Source organism: Hibiscus syriacus, unplaced genomic scaffold (assembly GCF_006381635.1).
Source record: "Hibiscus syriacus cultivar Baekdansim isolate YM2019G1 unplaced genomic scaffold, ASM638163v2 tig00117034_pilon, whole genome shotgun sequence".
NCBI classification, from domain to species: Eukaryota; Viridiplantae; Streptophyta; class Magnoliopsida; order Malvales; family Malvaceae; genus Hibiscus; species Hibiscus syriacus.
The window spans coordinates 8235839-8254388 of NW_024063533.1; the positions used below are offsets into that span (position 1 = coordinate 8235839).

Genomic DNA, 18550 nt, shown 5'->3' on the forward strand with positions numbered 1-18550 from the left:
AATGAGAAGAACTTGTTCAACCTTTGTTTGATTCTATCACAGAAGGAGATAGATCAACATCAACATTTCCAGAAGTGTTCATAATAAGAAGAACTCATCTGAAGAAGGAAAATAAGTTCATAATGAGAAGAACTTGTTCAATATAGCCTATTCATCACATATTGAAGTTAAATCAACAATACCTCTTTTGAAAATCACATTTCCAGAAAGATTTCATAATGAGAAGAATTCATCTGAAGAGGAAGAAGAAGTTCATAATGAGAAGAACTTGTTCAACCTTTTGTTGAATCACATCACATATTATCATCCCAGTGGAAAAATGGAAGAGTTCATAATAAGAAGAATTTATTCAACATTTCCATCCTAATCAAGTGAAGTCAAATGAAAAAAACTTATTGTCTTTTCGTCTTTACCCTATTCTCATTAACATAAGAATGAGCAAAGAGGGGCAGCTGAAGACACTAGTTTTTTTATTTTGTTTATTATTATTATTATTATTATTATTATTATTATTATTATATTATTATTATTATTATATATTTTTATTATTATTAAAAAATATTATTAAATAACTATTACAGTCCCATTTTGCAAATCTGAAAGCCCAACAGACTGGCCCAAAATCAATAAGAAACCCTAAACCCGTTAGGATTTATATCTAAACCAGACGCCACCTTGCTTCTTCACCGTTGGATTTAACCCTGATCCAACAGTCCAGATGATCCCAGTAACAAACCCTAGGGTATCATAACCCTAGAGCTACGCGTCGCCGCCTCTGCTTCCAGCCGCTCCACCCGCTGCCACGACTCCCACCGAAGGCTTCCAGAAGAGCTATTCTAGCCGCACACGTTGCCCAACAGTGAGTCACCACTGGAAGTTTGGTGACTCACCAAGCTTTGTCCTTTTACCTGGTCCGAAGCCATCACCGGTGGTGGCTATAAAGCCACCAAGCCCCTGCCAACGAAAAAGGGGAAGGGGAGAAAGCCAGAGAAACAACCAAAACACAACTAAAAAAAGAGAAGAAAGAAAACTTACCCTTGAAGCCTCAATCATCGCTGGAAACCAAACGTCGCCGGAGAAAAAAAAATACCGCTTAGATCTACTTTGATTAGGAATCTTTTAGGGTAAACTAAGGCCAGATTCGACCTTGGGAAGAAAGGGCCTTCATTTTCATGTAAAATGAAACTTTTCGGCCACTAGAGGCGGTGACCGGCGGCGGGAATGACGGCGGTATATGGCTTCCTGCCGGTGACTGGCTTCCCTCCAGTGAGGGAGGCTAGAGAGAAGCCAGAGAGAATTTTTCTCTCTCCGTTTGTTAGAGAGATAGAGAATGAAAGAGGAAATGGAAAAATGGCCTTAAGGCCGTATAATATAGGGTTTAAATACCCCTTCCCAAACGACGTTGTTTTGAGGAGGGGTATGTGTGTAATTTACTAAACATTAAACTCCGTCCGCAGTCCCTCTATTTTATATGTTTTGCATTTTAGTCACTAAATCAAATTTATGATCCTTTTAATTTGGTCTCTAAATTTTATTTATTTACATTTTAGCCCTTAACCGTAATTATATATATTTAAGATAAAATATCAGATTTAGTCCTCTAATTTTAATAATTAAAATTTTAATCATGAACATCATGTTTTAATTTGTTTTAATTTGATGTTTGAATTTTATATATATTTAATTTAGTCCCTAAATTAAAAATAGGAAACATAGCTTGTTTAGTCACTGAACTATTAAATAATTATTTATAAATTAGGTATCTAATTTTAAAATGTTATAATATAGCCATTAATTTTAATACCTTTATTTAATTATAAGTCTTATTACTTTTTATATTTAATGTTAATTTTAGTTATTGTTTATTTATATTTTAAATTTATATGTTCATATATTTAATAATTATTATTATTATTATTTAGTCATGAAAATATATTTATAATAAATAATATTTATCTATTTATTTTATTAAAATCCTATTTATAAATTTAATAAATTACTTTTAAATCATTTTAATCATCTTTTAATATTTATTTTTCAATATTAAGAAAGGGCAGTCTTAAAGCAACTGGATGTCTATTTTCTGATATTTTAAATAATTTAATATATTACTTTTATAAATTATATCTATTTTATATAAATGTTTTAATATTTATTTATTTTGTAATATTAAGAAAAGAGCTGTCTTAAAGCACCTAGAAGCCCTTTTCTGATATTTCTAAATAAATAAATATCTTATTTATATATAAATTAATAGAATTTCTTAAAATTATAAATTTGAAATAACAAGATTATAAATTAAATATATCTTTGAATTTTTAAAATTTCTAATAATAGAGACAAATTATAATTAATGAGTACCAATTTTGGGCGTTATAAGGGTGCTAATCCTTCCCTAAACGTAATCGACCACGAATCTTTTTTTTTTTGGTTATACGCAGATCATTTTTATCTTTTAAATTATGTTTTCTTTAAAACTATTTTAAAAGATTGTTTTTAGGTATTTGACCTACCTAACCCAAAAAGGTCGATGGCGACTCCCAAAATATTTTTTAAATCAAAATCATTTATTTATTCATATTATTTTTTCCCGCCAAATAAAAAATTCGTACCCGGACGAAAACCGGTTACGACAACTACTTACTTCAAATTTATCAATTTGTAGGTTTCTGAATGTTTTTATCTATTAATATCTACAAACAAATCAAATTCACTATTTTCCAATGAGAAAAACATTTAACATTCTCTCAATTTTTCGGTTGAAATATGAAATTTACAGATTTTTTTAATTTTTTTAAAAAAATAAATTTATAATTTTATAAATAACTCTTACGACTCGATTTCAAATATATTATATTTTATTTCCTTATATTTTATTTTCTCATAATTTTATATATATTTTTCAACGCAAATGAGGTGGAGCGCTTTCTATTTTGGCTATCTTCATCTTACTTCTTAGGTTCATTAAATATAAAAGTATATTCATTGTAAATTAATTAAGTGAATTTTAAATAAATGTTATCTTATAATATTTTAAATTAATAAAAAAATAAAAAATTATATTTTTTAGTTAATTGACATAAGATGACAATTCCGTACATAATTTGAGTGAAGATATCATCTAAATGAAAAATCCCAATGAATCATCTTCGAGTATGTACTATTAGGGATAGTAGTAGGTTGGGTTGAGTCATATTTTTTGTTAATTCAATCCGATTAAAAATATATATATATTCCATCCGAATTTAACCTGATCTGAAAAATATATACTCTCCATCCAATCCAACTTGATCTGACTGAATTTTTAGAGTATAATTTCGATTCGATCTAATATAAAATAAGGACTTAATTAAAAATAACAAAGAGAGAATGTATTGTAGCAATTATCCATAATTTTATTTGAAGAAATTACACTATTGTCCTCGAGCAGGGTCAAATAGGGTCGGAGTTTTTTCACTTCCACCTAAACTGGACCTGAACTGACTCGATCCAAACTTAATTTAAAAAAAAAAAAAGATTTCAACTCTATCAATCAGTTGATTTTGGATTAAATTATCATCTCTATATACTATGTATGGTTATAAAAAAAACGGCATCAAATAAAGAAATATGTTTTAGCAAATTACAAACAAAAGAATGGGGAGAGATATATCATATGATAATGTACATCCAAGAAACTGCTGCATATGATTATTATTATTATTGAACATAAATGAGGCAGAGCCAATTACTTATTGTGTGTCATATTCTTAAAATAAGGAGGACCGTGGATGTCCCGATGAAGTAAGCTAGTAATCGAGGACGGAATGTCATGAAGAGTGTGGATTGATCCATCAAGATTTGCTGCGAGTTTTGCTAGGTGTTCTGCTACGGAGTTGGCTTCCCGATTGATAAGGCTGAAATTTAAAAGCCATGGGCGGGAGATAAGATCAGCAATCATTCGAACGAGAGCAACCGGAGAGGACTGAGCTGAGGCCGAAGTAATAAGTTTCGGTGAGCATCAGCGCTGTCCATTTGGTATTGCACCTTCTTGCACCCCACGTTCCAGGCGAGACAAAGACCATCATAGATTCCTCATAATTCAGAATGTAGAACAGTAGAGAAACAGAGATCTGTTATAACCAACTAACCAGGTACCTCCACTATTCCGGATGACTCCTCTAGAAGAACCCAGAGAGGAAGTAATATCCAAAGCACCGTTAGAATTAAAGGTTAACCAATCATTCGAAGCAGGGAGCCATTGGAGAATCTCACATTGGCTGGAAGCTCGACCATTAGTGATAGGAGTAGTGGTGTAGTAATTTGCACATGTGGTGCTTGTCTGATAGAGTTCTGCATTGAAGATACACGAATTTCGACGTTTCCAAAGGTGCCAATCCAAAGAAGCGAACGCAATTTTCCAAGGGATTGAAGTACCCGGAAGAAGATGGTTCGTGCTAATATTATACTGAATCCAAGGTTAGGCTAAAGAAGTTGTTCGCATCCGGAGGCGAGATGAGAGTGGACCAAAGACTCTTCGATTCAGTGCAATCTCCAAGAATGTGGAGCGAACTTTCATCGCTTGCTCCGCATATATCGCATAAGGAGCTGCTGGCGATATTTCTTTTGCAACGGTTCACATTGGTGAGTAATCTATCGCGAAAAGCAAGTCATATGAAATATCTGATTCCCTAGATAGAAATTTTAGGAAGAGAAGTGTTAACCGACAATTTTTAATTATATATTCTAAAAATTGTTGATAATATATATATATATACAAGTACACTTAATGTGTACCATATTTTATAGGCCTGTAAACGAACCGAACGCACACGAACGGAGGTATGTTCATGTTCGTTCATTTAATAAATAAATGAACATAAACGAACACGAACATAAACGAACAATTTTTTTTTTGTTCATGTTCGCTTATTAAGGAATATAACTTGTTCATGTTCGTTCATTTAATAAATAAACGAACATAAACGCGCACGAACATAAACGAACACGAACATAAATGAACACGAACATAAACGAACATAAACGTTGGAGACCCCACCTAGGGGTGTAAACAAGCCGAGTCGAGCTCGAGTATTGCTGAGCTCGACTCGAACTCAAAAACTTTCAAAGTTAACTCGACTCGACTCAAAAACTCTCGAGCTTAAAATTATCAAGCTCGACTCGAACTCGAAATATAATATTGAAACTCGACTCGAACTTGAAAAGGCTCGAACTCAAAAAAAATTAAGAGCTCGATTAAAACTCGAGACTCGAGCTCAATTGAAGCTTGATTCTGAGCTCGATTCAAGCTCGACATTGCCCCAAGCGCAAAGATGCTTAAACCTATTCTCCCCCATCTTCTTTTATATAAGTTACCAACCTCGAGCTGCTTGTTTGCTACTGATGTGGGATTGCATAACATTCCTCCACTTTCTTTCTTCCTATCTCCTTCAACAACAGTCGAGATGAACACAGATTGTGTTTCATGTGATTGCCGACCTTAATCCTTGGGGATCAAACAAACATGTCCTTAGCTTCGTACTATGTAGAAGTTGAAAATTGGGAGACGAGAGAAGTAGATTGGCTAAACTTCCATATCCAGATGGCGCACAAAATTTGTTTGATGAAACACGTTAAAGAACTTCTCAACCTATGGAATAAGGCCTTACCATTATTGGGTTCTTGAGTTCATAGTAAGCTGACTTGAGTTGCTGGTTGATCACTATTTACTTGTAAATTCGAATACTCCATTATATATGAAAGAAAAGAAGATTATTTGAGTAGAAGAAACGATGTTTAATACTTAACATCTATTCTGGAATCCATCACTTTGGACTTGGTTTTGAAAGCAACCAGTTTCTGGGACTCCTCTTTGCTCATCGGATAACCAACTGGCGGCGCAGTCACATAGGGTTCTGGCGCAGTGGATGTTGACGGTGTTGGATATTCAGCTTATAGATCGTTCAAAAAGAACTAAACCATGTTAATATTATTGGGTTTTCCAAATAAAATTAGGTTAATTATGGAGTTGATCATTAGAATATCAGATTAATTAATATTTTTAAGATACTTACAAATTGGTCATCAAAATTGATTTAAGAAGATTAGGTTAAACATAAATGAATGAACATAAACGAACATAACCGAACGAACATAAACGAACATAACCGAACGAACATAACCGAACGTTCACGAACGTAAATGAACGAACGAGACCTATGTTCATGTTCGTTCATTTAATTAAACGAACACAAAATCTTGTTCATGTTCGTTCATTTAATAAATAAACACACATAAACGAACTTCCCGCCGCACGGTTCATGAACGGTTCGCTGAACGTTCAGTTCATTTACGGGCCTAATATTTTATCAAGTTTATCTGGACCGTCTATGATTGATTTCCCAACAACCACATCAAACGGCTGCAATCATTGTTTTTGTGTGGGGTTGAAAATCAAATCCAACAACTCAGATCCAAATGATCCGTCATCATCTTGCAGTTCCTCACCAATTTCTTTTATTCTATTAATAAAACCAATTGATTATATTCGAGATTTGCATTAGCCTTCCTTCCCTTATTTTATCTGTTTGTTTGGGGAACTGCGATATCTACATCTCATACTACATAAATATATGCTTAGATCCGTTTGGAACGGGAAAAATAATTTATGAAAAATGTTATTCCTGTTTTTGGGTGTTTGGTTAGCATAAAATACCCAGTCAACATAAAATCTTTTACAGTCAATGGAAAACTGAGCCAAATACATGGTATTTCGACTTTTCGTTTTTAAAAGGTAAGTTGTTTTCCAAGCGATCCTTGATCCGCACAGAGCAGACAAAAATTGATTTCTCCCGCCCCTTGCTCCACACCGGTGACTATTTGGAATCTTTCTCACCGGCGAGGCGGGCAGTACGATTTCTCAGGTACGTCTCGTTTCTTCTTCTCCCTTTTCTTGGATTGCTGGATAACTATATTTGTTTTGATTTATTCGACCTGTGTAATTTCAAACGTGACCGTAGAAGATCACAAAATTCAGGGGAGACTACGTATTTATCATTTCTTTTTGTTCGGTTGTGAATGGAAAGATAATCGGGCTGGAATATGAAGATAGCCAAAATAGAAATCGCTCCACCTCATTTGCCTTGAAAAAAATATATAAAATTATGAAAAAATAAAAATATAAGGAAATAAAATATAATATATTTGAAATCGAGTCGTAAGAGTTATTTATAAAATTATAAAATTAGTTTTTATTTTAAAAATTTAAGATTTTTTTATGTAAATTTCAACCTAAAATTTGAGAGAATGTTAAATGTTTCTTTTTGGTATGTTTCTTTCATTAAAAACGGTTTACGAAAAATAAAATCTAAAAAATATTTTACAAAAAATATAAATTATTTTTTAGTATTTAAATGATACATTGTAAAATATTTTACATTGTGTGGGTAATTTCCTTAAAAATAATTTTTAGAATCTCTTTTTAATAAAAAAGTTATACATATTAGATATATTTTATTATTTATTATTTTTAAAGGTTCATTTTTTATATATAATTAATTATATTTTATAAAAATATATATTTTAGATAATATTAATAATTGATAAAAAATATATTATAAAAGTTTATAAATCTTAAAAATATTTAATTAATAATACATCAAATTAAAACAATAATATTACATAACATTATAATAATAATAATAGTGTCAAAATATATAATTAAAAGGTTTATCACATTAAAACAATAATAATATTCAACAATAATAATACAAAGTTTAATTTATAATTTGTGCTACAACCCATCAAACTAACAATACAATTACTAAAGTCTATACTACAACACATTAGAGCTAAAATAATGAAGAAGGAAACACAAAAACATGAACACAATCTTGACGCAAGAAATCCAGGGCGTGTGGGTGGTCAAGATCAACCGATTGAGATACATCAATTATGTATAAAGTGGAAAATTTTCAAATGAACCCAGAATAACTTAAAGATCTGTTTTTCCTCTTTGACTATGTTTTTGCTCAAAATCTACAAAAAGAAGGGCAGAAAGAAACTTGTATTATCAGTAGCAGGGAATTGAAAATACTAGTCATCACCTCGAAATAAAGTATGTTATATTCAGTGAGATCTCCATGAACTAGTTTGCATTTCTGGTATAACGTCCGCATTGCAACTATCGTCAAGGGAAAAAAGGGCCAAGAAGTTAAGCATATGGAGAAAAGAAAGAGAAAAATGAAGTAATATTAATTTAAAACATTTTGGGTAGCCCAGAATAATGTTATTGTTACTTAACATAAGGACACACCTCCAGATAACATTCCCGTAACTTGTCTAAAGATAATAAGGCATCACAGTTTTAGCACCAAAAACCCATGTAAAAACAGCATAACAAAAACGGTAAAACCACTTGTATATGTCCTGATTATCAGACAGACGTTAAGTAATAATGATAAAGATTTCACATAGCTATGAATTCCATGACCAGACATGAAGTCTCAAATGTAAGGGGTTTGGACACCTAATCCCTGCAGCTTTAAGCCTGCAACTCAAAACAAACATCTCCACTGATGAAATGCAAACAAAAATGATGCACACATAATTATTGATGTGCCTCTATTAACAGAAGCAACGGTCAACCTTTAAGAAACAATATTTTTTGTTTTATCTCATAAGATTCCTCATTTCTTTCTCAGCCCATGTCTTCATTTTTCTAGGATTGTGCTTACAATAACCATATCTGAATCGGTAATCACCTTGCACATATCGATCACGATCCCTGAAGTTATTATTAGAAACCAATTGATTACATTGGTAACATATATAAACTTTGGCACAAAAACATGGAATTTAATATTGTGGGAGTATAAAATAGTATAGCAGTTCTTACAAAATTAATATGCTACACAAAATATGGAACAAGAGACAAGTCAATATCTATAATGAAATTGAGGACATTCATCCAAAAACAGTATCAAATGGAATGTAAAAATTATGCTTAAATCCTGTACCCTCATCTCACCATTACTAACTACTTACAAATGAAAAAGAGTAATATCGTACAATGTTGGGAATAAATAGAAGATGTTTGAGTCCAATTATCTAATAAAAAACCCACTTACTTGAAAACCAAAACAGAAGTTTTATTATACACTCTGATTGCCAGCTCCTGACCATCCGATTTTGTTGCATGATATATATTTGTCTGTACAAAGGACAAACTAAATATCACATGAATTCATCAAACTATGATATTACAAATTGATGCATAAGAAACTAACATCCAACATTAAAATCACATCACATACTTCTTTTCCAGTTGAGATGCAGCCATTTATATCATGAAATACACCTAGGTTCAGCATTTTAAACAGAACTATACAAGTTCTTGGATCAATAGCCTGCAGAACATCATCATGAGCGACTCAATCTTCCAAAAGACTGGTAGCAATAAGAAGAAAAAATATCAGTAAAATGTTCAGATCGATCAATTATGAGTATTTCACCTGTTCAACAGTAGCACGATCAGCTTTCTTAGTAGCTTTTCTTTTACCGATGGCCATGTCACGAAGACTTTCACGAATTGCAGTTGTAACTGAATTAGACATTCCAACATTTAACCTCCCTTCCCACTCCACCATTCAATTCAAACACCAAACCAATTAAAAGAAACGAGAAAAAACAGGAACAATAAACTTAAATTTAGCAATAATAATGTATTTTTACCTCTAAAGGGGAAGCTCGAATATGACTAGAGAACTTCTGGTTACGGTTAGAGAGAGGTTGAAGAGCGGAGGAATTAGGCCGTGAGCGTTAGGTCGCCTAGAAGTAAGCGCGAAAGAACCATCTATGGACTCCTCAATATCCTTGGAATCCAAATAATCCAATGCCTCGCCAATTTCAGAATCGAATGACCACGAAAAATCTTCTTCTTTGTCATCTTCGAATGCTGCAGCACCGTTCGGTGCTTCTTCTGGCTTCTCTTCCAATTGAGGCATCCCGCCGATATGGCTTTGACACTTCCAGGAATTTCAGCTTTCAGATCTTTGTTTTCTGCCTCGCAATGGTGAAATTGAAAATGGAAAATGAGGAAAAGATGAAAAAAAAAATCAAGGAAGATGAAAAGGGAGAAGAAGAAACGAAACATACCTGATAAGAGGATCGCCCGTCTCTCCGGTGAGAAGTATTACAAACAGTCACCGGTGTGGAGCAAGGGACGGGAGAAAGAAATTACCCTGTTCTCTCTGTGGAGTAAGTGACGCGAGAAATGGAAAACGACTTATCCTGTTCCAAACGTTAAGTCGAAATACCGTGTTTTATTCTCAGTTTTGTATTGACCAAATTTCATTTTACGTTAACCCGGTGTTTTATGTGAACCAAACACTCGAAAACGGGGAAAACTTTTTTAATTTGTTTTCCCTGTTCCAAACGGACCTTTAGTTTAAGACTCAAGATCTTTTAGATCATGTGCCTGTTGCTACCTTTTAAGAGTTTGGGATATTTTTTTAGGTTATGGGTTTAAGTAGTTAGGTTTGTGAGTACATATGTTATGAATGTTTAAAAAATATTTTAAATAAATATTATCTTATAATCATCTTAAATTATTAATTTTGTTTTATGAATTTAGAGTAAAATTTGATTAAAATTTACTTGATGGAAGAAATTTAACTATAAATCTTAGTTAAATTAATGGATTCTAATGGTTTAGTTTATATATTATAATAAACATATGGTTGATTGTTATTGTGTTCATATATTACTTTTAAAAGTGATTTTGAAAAATTGAGTTTAAGATTTTAGATTTTGGTATTGTTATCAAAAAGTATTTTTAATAAGATAAAATATTTATTTTAGACGTTATATTATAACTTAAATTAATTAAATTTGTTAATATTTAAATAATAAAGTATATCAATTTAAGCCATAATAAAAATATAAATAATGTAAATAAAAATATATTTTATAATAACTCACATTAGTATTTTAATATATAAATCATAAACTTTAATTATTTTTAAGTAATTAAAATAAATTATTAGGTAATAAATTATTTTTTAAAAATATTAGTATTAAATTAGAGAAATAAAAAGTTAATTCATAATTTATAAAAGAAATTGAATTCCAAAATTCATTTTCAGGGCAAATGAGTAGAGGTCACGCACTAACAAGGATAAAAACATAAATTTATTTCTAAAAGCAAAACTGAAAATGAAATGTTGAAAATCTTAACTTTTACGGTTAGTTTGAAACTACTGTTCTAACCGTATGTTTTTTTTCTTCTATTTTTAACGTTGATTGTGATGTCAAAATTAACCTTTTAGCCAAAAGTACGGTTAGACAACCTTACCAAACGGGCCGAATATAAGCCAATTGGTGTGCTCTAACTTTTTATGATGGTTTTTGAAACGATGCCCACTTATCATACCGCAGGGCTGTAATTGTCGGAGGGGCCAGGAGAAGCCATGAACAGCTCCTTCATCATATCATTTCCCACTAACATTTTTCTTTTCAAAAAAAAAAAAAGAATCTATATAGAATGCATGTGAATCACCACGGCAAACGAAGCTGAGCTAATTTATGATTTGTCTTCAAAATCCTAGTAACATGTTTTGGGTGTTGTTATTTTATATGAACTGCATTGCTGGACCTGCTGAGGCATCTTTCACAGAACTTGAACTGCATTGGCTAGTACCACTCTGATTTGTCTGGCATGCCTGAAATCCAAGAATGCACCACAGAATCTTAAATTCTTCTTTCTCAGTCAAAACCTAGAGCTTATGCCCCCCCCCCCCGTTTTCACTTTTTCTTTTGCCTTCTTCTTCTTCAACTGGTTTACCTACTGAAAAGCTGCGGTGGTTCTTCATAGTTTGGTAGCTCTTAGAAGAATCTGTAACAGGTCAGAATATGCTCTTCATTTCTTTTTACTGGATGCATGAATCCATTGCAGGAACAAGCGAATAAGAGAGATAAAACTCAGAAAATATAGAGTTTGACTTTTGATAGCAAAGAATTAGGATGTTGGAGTGTGTTTTGATTTGATTTTCTTGTTAACATGGTGATTATTCTTTTAATAATTACCCTTTAATATGGTGATTATGATCCTACTAGTACACATAATGACCATCCAGCTCAGTGGGTAGAGCATAAGGTTCTCAATCATGAGGTTGTGGGATCGAGTCTCATGGAGGGCATTTCATAATTTGGAGTTCTCCTACGGAAGCTGCTTTCAACCTAGTGTTGGAGGCAACCTATTATCTTACTTCCCCCTTACCTCATTACATATGGGAACAAGGGACAACCAGCCAGCCTTCCTATTTGCATAACTTAATTGGTTTTTTCTTAAAGAAGCAATTTTAAGATAAGGTTAATCATATAAGACTGAAAATTCAGAATATTTACCGATGAAAAAGTAATGAAATAAGAACAAACTAAGAAGGGCATTGAAGCCAGATGTGATATATAATGTACTCATAGACAAAGCTGCAACATGAAAGATATTTTGTATGGAAGATTATGAATGGTGGCCCAAAAAACATGTGAACAAGCAGACAAACTATACTAACATGTAGTTGATGTTTATCACACTCTCATATTAGTGTTGTAAAAACATTAATTGACGCCTTTTATCCCCCTCTTTCCTCTTCTCAGCTTTCTTTTCTTCTTTGGGGCAATTTTGCTAACTTTTGCAGGTGGGAATAGTGAAAGGTGATTTTGATTATCACAGTTATTAAGTGATCTACCTTTTTCTGCCAATTTCTTGGGAAGAAAGGATCATTTCTATATATCCTGGATTTTCTTTTCTTGGTGTATTGTTCAAGCAACATCAAACTCGCAATGGAGAGCCTTTTTCGGCCGTATGATAAGGAGTATATGAAGATGGCAATGTTAAAACATGAAAAAACATTCAAACATCAGGTATATATATATATTATTTCGTTTTTTCAATTGTATTTGTTGCTCTAAGCTTGAAGCAACGTTTTCTTTTTCAGGTCTACGAGCTGCATCGTCATTATCGAATCCAGAAGACACGGATGAAAAGCATTGAAAGAAGCAGGCCTAATGGAAGCTTTATCATGAAGAAGAATAATCAGCAGGGGAATACCAATATGCATCACAGTTCAAGAATGAGACTTGACTTGGAACACCCTGCAGCCGAGGCTGATCATCAGGGATACAAAGTTGCAGAATCGGATCATGGTCGTTTAGAAGACATAGATGAGAGAGAGATTGAGCTGACTTTAGGTCTCACAAAGTACACGCCGAGGAAGAAACATGGGACTCCGCTAACTTCCGATTCTGGTCCAACCTTCTCTTCTCCCACTGAATCCAGTCATATAAAGAAGACAAGCACAACAAGAGAAGAGTTCAATGGCAATGATGATGGGATGGGACTTTTCCAGGTCACAGACATGACATTGATGTATCAAAATGGAAGTATAAACAACAACGAGCTTGAAGAACAGTTGAGACAAGAGAGATTGAAACAGCCCCCATGGTTTTTCCAAGTTCTAAGTACGAATATGACTTGAAAATGGAAATGAAACTATTTTCCAAGTCGATATGATTAGATTTTAGACTGTTTCCTATCGACTAATTTCCTGTGATTGATGTTTGTGTGGGAGTTTCTGCTTAGTGTATTTTTAGCAATTGGAGTATTATGTAAAGATCACTGGTTTCCCTCACTTGAAAAGACCCTCTAATTTGTAAAGCTCAGCTTTCAAATCAGTCAGGTTCAAGTACAAAGCACACATCATTGTTCTCTTTGATTTGATCAACCTTTGCAATACAACCATTGTTTCAGTTCAAAATTTATTGTTAATGTTGAAAAGTGCAACATCAAAAAGTTCAAGTTTGACCACCTAAAAGGGATTTCCGGCATCTTTCTTGAACAGTTTAGGTGTTAATTAGTCCAGATTGTGAATAAGCTTCAAGAGCATGCAAGCCTGGGACCATTGAAACTTTAATATTTTGGAACCGTCTTTAAAAATCATTATGCTTTTGCCTCAGACAAAACATGGTACAACTTGGTAGCTTGTTCATTAAGCTACAATTGCTTTTCCAAAGTTCGTTTTCCCAAAAGGTGTCAATAATTCATATAAAGACCCCACATTCTGTTTTAACTATTTCTTTTCTGTTCTTTTATCCAGCAGATTTGTCAGATACAAGATACCGTCAATTTTAAACCTAAGTTTAGATTATAAGTAGAATTTTACATTTCCCCATGCCTTGTTTTCTTGTGGTTTCCTTGTAGTTTAGATTATAACTTGGTACCACCATGCTTTGAATAACGTGCTTCTCAAACATAAATATGATAGTATTTACATCAACACCACTCAAAAGATGCAGATATACAACTGTTCCAAGAGCAATGGATGGTACCCCAAAAAAAGGGAAAGAAAAAGATATGAGTGCACAGACATTCAACTCTTTAGAAAAGTACTTACAGTGAGTGGCAAATAAATTAATGTGTCAAGATATGGTGTGCCTCCTATCTTTGCTTGGTCTAGTTCGACGTCTGGCACCGGAAGGTGGAAAAGGATAAAGCCGTCCAAGTTTCTTAGAAATTGAATCCATGAATGATTTTCTAGGCAAAGGTGGCTTATCAGATGATGGCAGAACATTTCCCATTGGACTGCTTACTGCTGGTTTAACAAATGATCTTTCTATTTCTTTCAATCTCATTTTCATTTTTGCTAGCTCTAGTTTCAATTCCTGGTTCTCTCTTTTCAAGCTGGAAAGTTCATCTGACACCGGGTGGTGGATATCTGCTGTAGGGTATAAAATCACCCTGGAAGAAATGGAAGGTGAGTTTCCACTTGAAATGCTTCCATTCATGACATCCCGAAGGCGTTGTTGTTCATAGTAAAGAACTTGAACTACTGTCTGGACCGGAAGACGATCATTTTGTGAGGCGTGAGCGCAGGCCTCCCGAGAGAGTTTCTGGCAATCCATTATGCTGCAAACTTTCTTCCTCTCCATGTCAGTTATGGTGGGATGAGCCTGTCAATTGTCAATTATTATCAAAAGGTAGATAAGAAAATATACCATTCAGTAATCCACTAAGATACTATTCATTCACATAAAGATCAAGGAAAGCAATGTAAGCTAAAAGGGTTCTGTTAGGTCCAACTCTCCATTGACAAAGCGCTTCAAAATCACCTTCACTACAATGTGTCGAAACTTGATTTATAATCATATAAACTTAGAATGTATATAATCACACTGAATAATCATAATTATTGAATGAGTAAAAAGTTGCAGAAGATTCTTTAGACGAGGGTAATTAAATAAGAGAGTCTGTTACCTTAAGGTAGATATCTATGGCTCTATACATACCATCCTCTGTTATCCTCGATTGTTCGGGAATGAGTTCAGTGAGACCGATGAATTTTGAGACAGCTAGATTATGATCGGATGCAATTTCGGCTAGGTAACTCTCCATTAGCTTCCCCACCCTTTCCGTGTTAGTACTTGCTGGAAGAGAAATACAGTCTTCTTCTTCTTTGTACCCAAAATGACAACCTTCAGTTTCATATTCAAGGTAATTCATCAAGATTCGCTGTACTGTTTCCACATCAAACAATGTATCCCCAGTAAAGGAATAAGCAGGAATCAAGAGATCATCCAGGACAGCCTGTCCTAATTGCAAGGCCATCCTTTTCTCTAAATCGAGTCGACAAGCAACAGTTGTTTCGAGATATATTGCTGCTCGAAGCAGCACCGATAGAAAGCTTACTGATATTGCATTTTTCTCCCTTGGCAGAAGGCTCACTATGGTTTCCAAGACAACCCTCTTCTCGTGTTCTTGTCGTGGTTCGATTCTCTTCCTCCCCTTCCCGAATATTTCCTGCACGAAAGAAGAAGCCTCAACTTTAGACATTACTCACATCAGGTAAACAAGTCAGTCATGTTGGTATGGGGTCTCACCAAACCTCTAAGAGATTTCTGAGCATAGAGCATAAGCACAGGAACAAGAACATATTGTTTAAACCCTCTTGCTATCATTGCAATCAACACCCGTTGGAATATGTCGATTCGAAGAACAGCTAAATCCTCAGCCCACCAATCAACGATAGTTTTCGAGTTAGAGATTGCTGAAGACGCTGCAATATCATTTCCACTTTCTTTGCAAGCTAAATATGCTATGGCATCGACACACCGGCCGACCAATTTAACTTCCTCTGCAATGGGGAGGAGGTTCTCAGAGGCATGTAACACAGAAACTGCTCCTGCTAGGTTCTTAAGTGCCACTTCATTCAAGTAGGCCTCAGTTCTTCCTACAAGATTTCCAACTGCATAGTCCTCAGTCATCTCAAGATACTCCGCCACACATCGTAGCACGGCGATGTTTTCGGTGCTTATCTCAAAATATATCCCGTAACAGAATTTAGCAGCAAGTTCAAATGATTCTGCTCCACCCGGTACATCAGGAATTTCTATGACTGAAAGATCAGCATCATTGGATTCTGATACAACTTTCCTTATGTATCCACACTTGGATACTAATGGAAACTGCAATTGAAGCAGGAAATACAAACAAAACAGGTTGAAATAATAAAGGTATACATACCGTTGATGTTTGTATAGTAATTGAATTGCTTGAATTCTACCTTATGAAGTGAAAAAGAAGCTCCCCCAACTTGAACGGTAACATCACTGGGAATCTCCTGAGAGAAAATCCTAGGAATAAGAATAAGTTATTGGCTCTGAGAAGCAATTTAAGAATTCCTGCTTATAAAACCAAAGATAGTAATGATACCACTCGCTGGTTCTCTTCATGGCTGTGGAGATGAGCTCCTTTTTAGAAGACATGTTAATTTTGGTGGTTGCAGGTTGCTCCTGATCAAGATCCACCATGGCAGATACGGAAGGGATTTTGTTAAGATCATGTCTTCATCTCGGTGAGACTCTAATAACGAGAGCCTATTAACAGTGGAATGCTGATACAACATCTTGTCCATAACAAATGTTTATCCAACTTTCAGTAGGCGGATTCCCAGAACTAGGCCTCAAAAGAAAACTTGAGGGGTGATGTGTAAGGTGTTCAACGTTTAAAACAAGTGGCATTTCGGGTATTAAAGCATTGAAATGAGATGAATATAAGAAGATTGATGAAGGAAATATTGTGTGGTGTGGGTTTCAGGATGATCGGCTTTTATGTTCTTTGGTGACTCAAGGTTGAAGTTTCCACGTGGGAGATATTCTTATCCACACAGTTTCCTTATGTTCTCTGTAGGTTTTCTTTGGACAATAAAAAACACAGCATTCGTGGGATTGCTTAATTAATTAGGTCTTCGTTCAAAAACTTGCTACCAGATAATATAAGGTAGTATTTATTTAAAAATTTAAATTTATTTGATATTGAACACTTGTATCATTGTATATATTATGCTCAAACTCGAAATTTCAAAAAATAAAAATAATTTATTAACCACTAAAATTACTTGATTCGTACTCTTTTTATTTTTTTGAATATAAATCAATTAAGTTAAATTCGAATTCATATTTGATTTTTTTATGGAATGGGATTTAGATATAGAAATTGTGATAAACCCTAGTCCCTACCATAAACCTATCAAATTGTTGAAGACAAATGGGTTCTCCTAGTATAATATAAATACACACAACTGCAATCTTCAAAGATGAAAATAGTTCGCGAGTTATTTTCTACAAAAATGAGGTGCATAAAATCAAGGTAAAATACATAAATATTCTCTTGACTACAAAATATTGTTTTCTTAAGTCCCTTAACTATTCATCATTTTCAGATAAAAAATTAACGGTATTCTGAGCTGGACGTTAACCTGGTGATTGAGATATGATAAAATCTGATCTCATAATCTCAAACGATTATCATATCTCAGTGAACATGTTAACACCAAGCTCAGACGACCATTAATTTTTTAACGAAAAAAGATGATTTTCGAACATAATGAATAGTCGGTGATCATTTTTGTGGTTTTAATAGTTGAGGGACTCAATAAAGCAACTCCCTATAGTGGTGGATCATTTGTAACTTTTGATAGTCGGGGAGTCAATAAAGTAGTATCCTATAATCGGGGGATCATTTGTATATTTTAACCTAAAATCAATGAAATATATACAATGCACGTCGCGCACCGCAACACATAACTAAAGCAACATACCAAACACACTAAAGCAACGTACCGAACACACTACAAGCAAACTTTGTTTTGTTTATAGCCTTTAACCTATGATGTCTCTTAACAATTATGACATGTATTGTGTTCTCATTGGATCCGCATATAATAATTAAAGGTATTGATATTAACCAAACAATTAATAAAAATATATACAATTAAATATAATTTATACTCACCGTTATGATATTATTACAGTTTCGAAGCTTTCTTTTTTATAGTCAAATTTGTTGTCTTCATACCATCAGTAGAATTTGAAAGTGCTACAGATTACATAACATTCTTTTTCTGTTGAGAATTTTTTCTCTTTGACGGTGTCTTGTGATTACTTGATACTTTGTTCACCTTTTTTTTATTGTTATTGGAGTTTTCCTTAACATAACTAATTGACTAGGAAATTGATG

General features: G+C 33.6%; 2 protein-coding genes and 1 pseudogene across 3 annotated transcripts; 1 reads left to right on the plus strand and 2 right to left on the minus strand.

The window, feature by feature from the left end:
- The first annotated feature begins 6557 nt into the window (after nucleotides 1-6557).
- On the plus strand, nucleotides 6558-13559 carry LOC120196742. The gene is made up of 3 exons (XM_039198472.1): nucleotides 6558-6902; nucleotides 12675-12900; nucleotides 12975-13559. Exons 2-3 carry the CDS (start codon nucleotides 12820-12822, stop codon nucleotides 13512-13514), a joined length of 621 nt encoding a protein of 206 aa, XP_039054403.1. The 5' UTR covers nucleotides 6558-6902; nucleotides 12675-12819; the 3' UTR covers nucleotides 13515-13559.
- Nucleotides 8376-10248, minus strand: LOC120196743 (annotated as a pseudogene).
- Nucleotides 13560-14332: 773 nt separating the features above from the next.
- LOC120196593 (BTB/POZ domain-containing protein SR1IP1-like) lies at nucleotides 14333-17040 on the minus strand. 2 transcript variants are annotated; one of them, XM_039198363.1, is made up of 5 exons: nucleotides 16745-17040; nucleotides 16596-16665; nucleotides 15913-16497; nucleotides 15290-15832; nucleotides 14333-14985 (listed from the first exon to the last, which is right to left on the minus strand). In XM_039198363.1, the coding sequence occupies exons 1-5, from the start codon at nucleotides 16840-16842 to the stop codon at nucleotides 14455-14457; spliced, it is 1827 nt and encodes a 608-aa protein (XP_039054294.1). In that variant the 5' UTR covers nucleotides 16843-17040; the 3' UTR covers nucleotides 14333-14454. The 2 variants fall into 2 exon arrangements, with proteins under 2 accessions (XP_039054294.1, XP_039054296.1); XM_039198365.1 differs by having other exon boundaries at nucleotides 15913-16427; nucleotides 16556-16665.
- Between the last annotated feature and the right edge of the window lie 1510 nt (nucleotides 17041-18550).